General features: G+C 41.8%; 1 protein-coding gene across 5 annotated transcripts in view; it reads left to right on the top strand.

Annotated features, from left to right (window-relative positions):
- Positions 1-3,716: 3,716 nt before the first annotated feature.
- LOC122559582 (serine/threonine-protein kinase WNK1) overlaps positions 3,717-10,527 on the top strand; it is a 153,396-nt gene continuing 146,585 nt past the window's right edge. For 3 of the 5 annotated variants that reach the window (XM_043709299.2, XM_043709300.2, XM_043709298.2), the window contains exon 1: positions 3,733-5,589. In XM_043709299.2, the coding sequence (XP_043565234.1) occupies positions 4,783-5,589 (807 nt within the window). In that variant the 5' untranslated portion in view covers positions 3,733-4,782. Of the gene's footprint in view, positions 5,590-10,527 lie in introns of all 5 variants that reach the window. The other 2 variants (XM_087997339.1, XM_087997340.1) reach the window with 2 other exon arrangements.

The raw sequence follows: 10,527 nt of genomic DNA, 5'->3' as shown, positions 1-10,527 counted from the left end.
AGGGCCTGTCAAAGATCCTTTGTGTGGAACTGCAGGAGATGGGGGAGATGCTAAATGACTGTTTTGCATCAGTGTTTCCTGTGGAAAAGGACATGGAAGGTATAGAATGTAGGGAAATAGATGGTGATATCTTGAAAAATGTCCATATTACAGAGGAGGAAGTGCTGAATGTCTTGAAACACATGAAAGCAGATAAAGCCCCAGGACCTGATCAGGTGTACCCTAGAACTCTATGGGATGCTATGGAAGTGATTGCTGGGCCCCTTGCTGAGATATTTGTATTATTGATAGTCACAGGTGAGGTGCTGGAAGACTGGAGGCTGGCTAATGTGGTGCCACTGTTTAAGAAGGGTGGTAAGGACAAGCCTGACATCGGTGGTGGGCAAGTTGTTGGAGGGAATCCTGAGGGACAGGGTGTACATGTATTTGGAAAGGCAAGGACTGATTAGGGACAGTCAACATGGCTTTGTGCATGTCTCACAAACTTGATTGAGTTTTTTGAAGAAATAACAAAGAGGGTTGATGAGAGCAGAGCGGTGGACGTGATCTATATGGACCTCAGTAAGGTGTTCGAAAAGGTTCCCCATGGGAGGCTGATTAGCAAGATTAGATCTCATGGAATACAGCAAGAACTCGCCATTTGAATGCAGAACTGGCTTGAAGGTAGAAGACAGAGGGTGTTGGTGGAGGGTTGTTTTTCAGACTGAAGGCCTGTGACCAGTGGAGTGCCATAATGATTGGTGCTGGTTCCACTACTTTTTGTCATTTATACAAATAATTTGGATGTGAGCATGAGAGGTATAGTTAGCAAGTTTGCAGATGACACCATAATTGGAGGTGTAGTGGACAGCGAAGAAGGTTACCTCAGATTACAACAGAATCTTGATCAGATGGGCCAATGGGCTAAGAAGTGACAGATGGAGTTTAATTTAGATAAATGTGAGATGCTGCATTTGGAAAAGCAAATCTTAGCAGGACTTATGCACTTAATGGTATGATCCTAGGGAGTAACCCTGGCAACATCCTTGTAAATCTTTTCTGAACCCTTTTCAAGTTTCACAACATCTTTCCAATAGGAAGGAGACCAGATTGGCATGCAATATTCCAAAAGTAGCCTAACCAATGTCTTGTACAGCCACAACATGATCTCCCAACTCCTGTACTCAATACTCTGACCAATAAAGGAAAGCATACCAAATGCCACCTTCACTATCCTATCTACCTGCGACTCCACTTTCATGGAGCTATGAACCTGCACTCCAAGGTCTCTTTGTTCAGCAACATTCCCCAGGACCTTACCAGTAAGTGTATAAGTCCTGCTAAGATTTGCTTTTCCAAATGCAGCACCTCACATTTATCTAAATTAAACATCCTCTGTCACTTCTCAGCACATTGGCCCCTCTGATTAAAATACCGTTGTACTCTGAGGTAACCTTCTTTGCCATCCACTACACCTCCAATTTAAGTGTCATCTGCAAATTTGCTAACTATACCTCCTATGTTCACATCCAAATCATCCATGTAAATGATAAAAAGCAATTGTTGGAGATCAGTCATCTCATTTGCAGGACATATCTGCATGAAATGCTTAAGGTAGTCCTAGACTTAACCATCTTCAGTTACTTCATCAATTATCTTCTCTGCATCATAAGGTCAGAGCGGGAATGTTTGCTGGTGGTTGCACAATATTCAGCACCATTCACGATTGCTCAGATACAGAAGCAGTCCATGCTCAAATTCTACAAGATCTGGACAATGTCCAGGCTTGGGCTGACAAGTGGCAAGTTACATTTGCACTAATCAAATGCCAGACAATGGCCATTTCCAATAAGTGATCATCTAACCATTGCCCCTTGATGTTCAATGGTGTTACCATCACTGAACTAATTCCCCGCAATCCAACATTCCTGGGGTTACCGTTGACTGGAAGTAGACCTGAATTTGCCACACAAACACAGTGGCTACAAGAGCAGGTTAGAGGCTATAACTGTGGTGAGTAACTCACCACCTGACTCCCAAACGCCTATCCACCATCTACAAACCACAAGTCATGAGTGTGATGGAATAGTCCCCACTTACCTGATGGATCCAGCTCCAACACTCAAGAACCTTGACACCATCCATGACAAAGCACCCACTTGATTGGGACCACATCCACAAGCATCCACTGCCTCCACAACTGACATTCACAGCATCAGTGTGTGCTATCTACTGCAGAAATTGACCAAAAATCTTTAGACAGTGCCTTCCAAACCGCAATCACTTCCATCTAGATACATCTTCTATATAGGGTACCAGATATATTGTAACAGTGTCACCTGTAAGTTCCCCTCCGAACAACTCAGCATCCTGAGTTAGAAACATATTACCATTCCTTCACTGTTGCTGGTTTAAAATCATTGTCTTCCCTCCCTGGCCAACCTACCACATGTGAACTGCAGCGGTTCAAGAAGGCAGCGCATCATTCTTTCTCAAGGGCAACTAGGATGGGCAATAAATGCTGGCCAGCTGGTAATATCCATATCCCAAGAGTAAATGATAAAAAGATTTCCAACATCTGGAGAATCCTGAACCAGGGGTGACAGTCTAAGTATATAGGATTAGCCATTTAGGACTGAGATGAGGAGAAATTTCCTCACATAGCCTGTGGAATTTTGTGTATAAGAAAGCAGGAATAGGGTATTGATTTGGATGATCAGCCATGATCATATTAAACAGCAGAGTAGGTTCGAAGGGCCCAACAACCTATTCCTGCTGCTATTTTCAATTTTTCTATCTAAAATATTGGCCTGGCACAAAGCCATTGACATACTCTTTTAACTAGGTTTAGAACTGAAGCAGATCAGTAGATTTTTTTTTAAAAAAGGTCCTTTTGTTCTCATTGCAATGCCTTAGTGTACATTTACATTGCATGTATAGTGTTTGCCTTCAAGAACTAGTCCATCGTCATGCATTGCTGCTGGTTACCGAAACCATTTAAGCTAACAGAAGAAATCATTGTAGTTGGACGAAAATGAACGAGAGAAATAGGTATTTCACTTTCTTCACTGTGATGGTGCAATATCCAGTGTGGTGGCTATAACGAGGCCTAACGTGTCCCTGAACAAACAGAAATTAATTCTGATAAATTTTATGCACTCAGAATGCTTGATCAGATTTATTCTCATTCTAAATTCTGAGCCCTGCCATTACATTATATGTTATTTCAGATGTATATTTGTTTTGGAACAGTCAACTCGAATTATTTACGGAGGTTTTATTTCATTTTATTTTGTTTGAAGAATCACTGTCCAGGAGAGAATCTACCACGTCATGATATACGATTCATTAATTTAAGTACTGTGTATTTCAGAAGGAAAGTGAAGTTGGAGAAGATCAATGGACATTTCCAAAAATATACCTTCCCCTTCGATGACCCAAGCATCCAAAACCATCCCCATCGCCTCCCTGGGTACCCCGGACTTTTCCGTCCTCCTATTGTCCATATCACGTGCTCGGCCTAACGTGCCCGCCGTGACGCGAAGTGGGTGGAGTAAATAAACGCCAACCAACCGAAATGTTCTCGTAGCACGATGGGAACTGTAGTTCATTTTTTCTGCGTGTTTCAAATCGTGTGGCACGCCAACGCCATTAATTGTAATGGAAAAACTACACTTCCCAACCGGCTGTGCGGTGGACGTTGCGCATGTGAATGGGTTACCTTGAGCTCGAGCGCTTAGCTTCTTGGTAAGTGCCAGTAAGTGAGCGAAAGGCAGTGTGTCCGCCATTTACAGTTGGGAGGAGGAACGTGTCTATTTTCGAGCTGAGAGATTCGCTTGATTTACTCGCTTTGCCCCCTCCCCCCACTTCTCTTTTCTGCGTGGGGGGCTCGGGCTTGCATCCACGATCGTTGTTCGTAAAGGAAACCCGTTAGAGATATTTTTTACTTGAAAACTCGATTCCAGTGTAAAAGGAAGAAGCCGGGATGTTACGTATATGGATAGCTCTGCAGTGAGCCTCTCCCCCGGCAGTTCGACCTTACCCTGGGGTTTTCTATTGTTGCAGCATCCTGGCCTAGTCCATCTGGCAGCCTGGACTTCAGTTGCTTATTTGAATTTTGCTGACTTTTTTTAAACCATAGGCATCGCATCCATTTTGAAAGCTTGGAAGAGCAGAACCTTATGGCATCGGCGGGACAGTCGTTGCGTTGTATATTATCTGTGCTTAAAAAAAACGACGTATTTCCATAACAGTGGAATTGTTCTGTTGAGAGAACAGAAACTAGCAGCATCGCTGAAAGGGATTGTTGCGTTGATTGACCTTTTTTTTTGTTCTGGACGTTTTTAAGTATATTATTTTTGGAGCTCATTCGGGAACAAGGAACTATTTTGGCCTTGTTTATATAGGTTTGATTTTCGTTTTCATTTTAAATTTCTTTATCGTCCCTTTGCGAAGTGAAGACTGGATGAAAATTGTTCGAAGTTTTTAATTAAGGATGGATGGATCACATCAGATGGTCCATGTTTATGTCGCTGCGTTGCAACTGATTGAGTTAGACAATATTGCGTATCTCACTTTTCGTACCGGAACGCTTCAGTTCCATGGACCCGACCCTTTGCACAAACATAGCATGGATTTATTTTGACTCCTTTAAAGAAAATCGGTTTGCATTTGTCTCTACGCGTACTTGGTACTTTTTTTTCCATTTCAAACATTCGACTGGCTGTGTGCTTCGCGTTGACATCTTGTTTGGAGAAAAACCTTTTTTATTTGAAGCCTTTTGAGAATTGAAGTTTTGTAGCAATGTCGGAAAACGCAGACAATGTTGGGTCTTTACTGCGCGCCCCTAAAAATGGTACCAATTCCAGTTCGGATACGACGATAGGGGAGCGTTTTGGAGTAAGTTTAAGGAAAAAAGAAGAGTTTAAGGCTCTCAGGAGGCGGCGACATACTATGGATAAGGACAGCAAAGCAGAGCACCAACGTTTTATCAGGAGGAGTGTAATCTGTGATTCCAACGTTACAGCGTTGGACCATCTGCCCAGTAAGACATGCATTATCGTTTCGCCACCCGAATCGGATAGTGCAGCTACATTAATAAGCAGTATTACTAATAATAACGAAGCGCAACCTCCAGTACAAGCAACGACAGTTGATTCTGTCACTGTGGCAATTCCTGTATTTGCCGGAGAAAAATGTGAAAAGTGCATTGATGGCAATACGAAAGACGGAAGCACAGTCGCTGGAATTGGGGATGAACGACCTAGGGCCACCATCCGTTCGCCCGATGCCGATGTTTGCAACCACGCGGGGACCACGAGCAGTAGTGGCAAAGACAGAAAAAAGCAAAAGACTGTTCCAATTAAAGAGGAGACAGAGTTGAAAGTTAACGATGATGACAGTTCAGAGAGCAAAGAAGCGGAAGAGGCAAAAAATCAAGAGAGGAAGGCGCAGGAAGATAATGAAGAAATAGAGACCAAGGCTGTGGCAACCTCTCCTGATGGGAGGTTTTTGAAGTTTGATATCGAAATTGGGAGAGGATCTTTCAAAACCGTCTATAAAGGTCTAGACACAGAAACGACAGTGGAGGTAGCTTGGTGTGAATTACAGGTAAGTTGCCTACTTTTGTTGTAGGTATGTTTGTGTTCATTTGGAAAATTGACCACTTCATTTAAATCCTTGTTGCATTAGTGTCTGCCTTTCAAAGGAATTTAACTACCAAAGGATAGTTTGATATGAGCTGAGTGGCCTCTTCCTGCACCATATCAATTCTGTGATTCCAAAAGAAGTGATGTGAAGGGCAGACTTTAAACCTAAAAGGTGGCAATTTAATTCACTAACACTTGCTAAATAGAAGCATAATTCAAAAATGTGAAACTTTTTTTCAGTTTTAAAGAGGGTTTGCTTCTGAAGGCACTGACAGCTTGTGTTCCATTAAAACCTGCTGCTTGATTTTTCTTTCCAACTTGTTCTGATTTGGTATGGGTCTTCAATATTGATACCTTTGACCATGAATGCTGAACAGCATCATTTCCCTGCCCCCAACACCATGCCATGCGTGCCCCCACTTTCTCCTTCATTGGATACTTGATTGTATTGTTTCAGCTGTGAAACCTTTTTGATAAACCATGCCATAGAATTTATGTATATTTGTGTTTCTAAGTAAGTTTTATATTTTATTATAATACATGTATAACGGCAAAAAAAAGTTCTTTTTTTGTGTGTTTAAAGAAATGTGATAATGTAAAGGCCAGATGATTTGTTTTAGTAATGTTGAAAGAAAAATATTTACCAGAACACTGGAGAGAGATCTCATTTTCGAATGCAAGTGGTGGCATGTGATGTTTTACAATCACCTTCTACCAGAAAGCCTCTGTTTGATGCCTTGTTCAAAAGGTGATCACTCCCAATTTGCAGCACTGCAGAAGTCATCTCTGGAGTGACACTTGCACCTGCAAACTTTTGATTCGTATTTGAGGAACGTTTGAGGAAGGCCAAAAACTTTGGAAGAACCCGGCAAGACTGGATATGTAACTTCATTCACACCAGGTGACCAAGTCAGCACTCTTAAAATATAAATGTAGGAAACAGTTTTTGGGGTGAAAAGAATCTTCTTTTTGAGACTGAAATGAGGGGAAATTTTGAGCTTTAAGCTGTTGAACTTTTCCCAGGGAGCAATGGAGCTATGGTTATTACATATTTCTAAGATGGAGGTTGATAGATTCTTGACTAACAAGGGAGCTTTGATTAGCAGCAGATAGTGGGAATATGAAGCTGAGGTCACAACTGGGTCAGCCGTGATCTTGTGGCAGAGCAGGCTCTTAAGAGCTGAATGTCTTCCAGCTCATATGTTTGTGTGAGAAATTGTTACTTTACTGGTAGTTGAGAGGTAACACCCTCTGTGTAGAGCATGCCAATTGATCCCAGCCTTAAATATAGTCAGCATGGGAGATCTACAACTGAGGTGGAAACCTACTATAGATTTGCAACCTTTTGTAACTTATCTTTATCTCAGTCCTAAATGATTGGCTACTTGATCGGATCAGACTCTGCCCCAATGTTTTAAATTCTCCAACTGAAACAATCTGAGCATTTATTCTGTTAGACTCTTTTATAATCTAGTTTGTCTCATTGAGAGTGTTACTTATTTTTCCAAATTCCAGAGAATATAGGCCTTTGTTTTGTAGAATTTCAAGTAATCAAGTTTTAAACTGTCCAAATTTTATTTGCATTGTCCACATTTAACAATGCAAACTGTATTGTGAATTTTGCCATCTTCTTCTGCACGGTAGCGTAGCCCTTTTTTAACTTTGCCGAATACAATATACTTTCCATCTAAACACGCAACTGTACATATAAAGTAATGGTGTCTATTTGTATTTGGCAAGGCATTGGCCATAAACAGGATACCAGGTCCTGTTTGCTTGAATTGGAAATTCTCATCAGCAAACTTCACACCAGGAATGGACTTCCCACCAGTGTCATCATGGTTTGTAAAGCTCATGAATTGGGGAATGATTGTGGTATATTGAGTTCTTGTCACCAAACCCCTTCTCCAGTGCAGAGAAATTTTCAGCAGTTTTTGGAACCATGTCAGCAAAGAGCTCCACCTCAGTGTGGCCCAGGGAATTGCCACCGCTGATGCCCATGAACAGTTGCAGTTCTTGTTCTTCGGTATGGCTCCTGCTAAGGTGGCACTGACTTCGCAAAGCAGGGGGAATGTGGATTGGAGCCCAATTTATTCAACCTTTTGTTATAAAACAATGCTATCATCCGAGTGACCAGAGTAGTGAACCTTCGCTGGACCACGTTAAGTGAATTTTATGACAGTATAGAGACCAAATGTACATATGGTACTCCAGATATCTCAACAAAATCCTGTAGTTTTAGAAGTGACTTTGTTCCTGCACTCCAGTACCTTTTTATATGAAGGGGACATGCTGCACTTGCATGTTAATTTTGGTTCTTGTGGCTTTGGACATAACGCTTTAAAGTTTTCAAACTTTTTAAAAAAATAAATTCTATTGATCTATTATTAAAACTAAGGCAAATAATCTGACGCTTCTCTACATTATACTCCATCTGCCACTTTAATGGTTACTTGCTATATCAGTCTATATCCACTTTGCCTCTATGTTCATGCCGCCGCGCCCCCCCCAAATTAAAAAAACACATAAGTCACTTAGCTTTGCGTCATCAGCTAGGAGGAGTGTTTTTAGGTGGTAGTCTGTAGAGTGCCGTAGGGATCTGTGCTGGGACCTCCAATTATTTACGATATATATTAATGACTTCGAGAAAAGTGAACATAGTACTATAGCTAGATTTGTGAATGATACAAAAGTTGTTGGGACAGCAAGTGGTGAGGGTGATAGAGTCTGCAGAAGGATATCGACAGGTGAAGTGAGTAGGCACAAACTTGGCAGATGTGGGAAAATAAGGTTCTTCTATTTGGCAGAAAGAATAGCGGAACTGGATATTACTTAAGGGAAGAAAGACTACAGAAAGCTACAAAATAGGGATTTGGAAGTCCTTGTGCATAAATTATGAAGAGCTCAGTGAGTAAACACAAGTGGGTAATAGGGAAAGCAAATGGAATTTTGACTTTAATTTTAAAGGGATGGAGTATAAAAGGGACGTTTTAGCTGGAATGTTATGAATAGTTTTGCACCCCTTATCCACGGAAAGATGAACTGGCATGAGAGGCAGTCCTTACAAAGTAAAGCTGAACAGAATAGCGGACATAAATACTTCCCTCTCTGATGCGCCCAAAGCATTTTATGCTCGTTTTGAACAGAAGATCAGTGAAACGCTGTCACTTTCCCCAATAGCCTCAGATGCACTTATTGTCTGTCACCACTGCAGGCATCGGATCTGTTTTTGAGTGTGAACCCTTGCAAAGTGACTGACCCGGGAGGAGTCCCCGGTCATGCACTCCTGTGGGCACTAGTTGGTGGGAGTATTTGCTGACATCTTTAGACATTGCTTAATACGATCTGAAATCCCCACCTGCTTCAAGAAGACCACCATTATCCTGGTGCCAAAAAAAATTCATGCAGCATGCCTCATGGCTACCTTCTGGTGACTGATCCCCATAATTATGAAGTGCTTCAGGAAGTTAGTCACTGCTTATATGAACTCTCACCTCCCAGCCTGCCTTTGGTCCCTTGCAATTCGTCTACCGTTGCAGCAGATCCACGGCACCTCCCTGGTCGTATGCTCATTCCTGGAACATTTGGATAACAATAGCTACGTCAGGCTCCTACTTGTCTACAGCTCCACCTTCAATGCCATAATTCCAACCAAACTAATCTCCAAACTGAGTCCTGCCTCATAGACCGCAATCAGTGAGAATTAGTAACAACACCTCTGCGGTAATCCTCAACAGTGGTGCCCTGTAAGGCTGCGTACTCAGCCTCTGACTATGCTCCCTTTGCACTCATGACTGTGTAGCCAAGTTCTGTCCTAACTCCATCTGCAAGTTTGCTGACATGACCGTTGTAGGCCAGACCTCAACCAATGCCAAGTCAGAGCACAGGAAAGTGTGTGCTTGGTTTCATGGTGTGAAGATAACAATCTGTCTCATGTCATCAAAATGGAAGAGCTTATCATTAACTTTAAGCAGCACGGTGGAGGGCACGCCCCTGTATCCTTCAATGATGCTGAGGTGGAGATGGTCGAGAGTGCCAAGTTCCTAGAAATGATGATCAACAATCTGTCCTGGTCCACCCATGTTGACGTGGTGGTCAAGAAAGCAAACCAATGCCTCTACTTTCGCAGGAGGCGAAGAGAATTTGGCATGCCCGTCAAGACACTTCGCAATTTTTGTAGATGCACATAGAAAGCATTCTATCCGGCAACATCATGGCTTGGCATGGCAATAGCTCTGTGCGGGACGCTAGGAAACTACAGAGTTGTCAACAGATGGACTGGGCCGTGTTCACTATACTTCTCACTGCCTCAAAGGCAAACACTATTATGAAAGATTCTCCTCACCCCAGTTAAAATCTCTTTCAATCTTTTCTGTCATGCAGTGTTTTCAAAAGCTTAAACACATACCAACTGATTCAAGAGCAACTACTTTCCTAGTGTTAGACTTGTGAATGGACCTTTAAATTTAAAATTTGAATGTTGATCCTGCTCTTTACGCACCTTCTCTGCAACTGTAACATCATATTCTTCACTCTGATCTATTACCATGATACACTTTGTATGTTATGATTTATTTGTAATACATGCAAAGCAAGCTTTTCACTGTACCTAGGTATATGCGACAAAAATAAATCAAAGAGAAGGTTCACAAGACTAATTCCAGATATGGAAGGCCTCTGTTACAAGGAGAAGTTGAATAAGCTGGGCCTGTACTTGGAATATAAAAGAATGAGAGTTGACCTTATTGAAACTTAGATTATTCAGGGGAATTGACAGGGGTAGATGTGGAGATAGTTATACTTTGTACATAATATGTTATGACTGCCTTTTGAAAAATAGATATTAGCATCTATCAGTTTCCCTGTATCTTCTGGAGTAGTTAAATCATCAAAGAACTCT

The sequence above is a fragment of the Chiloscyllium plagiosum genome, unplaced genomic scaffold (assembly GCF_037043375.1).
Source record: "Chiloscyllium plagiosum isolate Xiang-an unplaced genomic scaffold, Cpla_swu_hap1 HiC_scaffold_19, whole genome shotgun sequence".
Lineage (NCBI taxonomy): Eukaryota > Metazoa > Chordata > Chondrichthyes > Orectolobiformes > Hemiscylliidae > Chiloscyllium > Chiloscyllium plagiosum.
The sequence above is the reverse complement of the archived record's forward strand: the minus strand, read 5'-3'. Positions and strand labels throughout refer to the sequence as shown.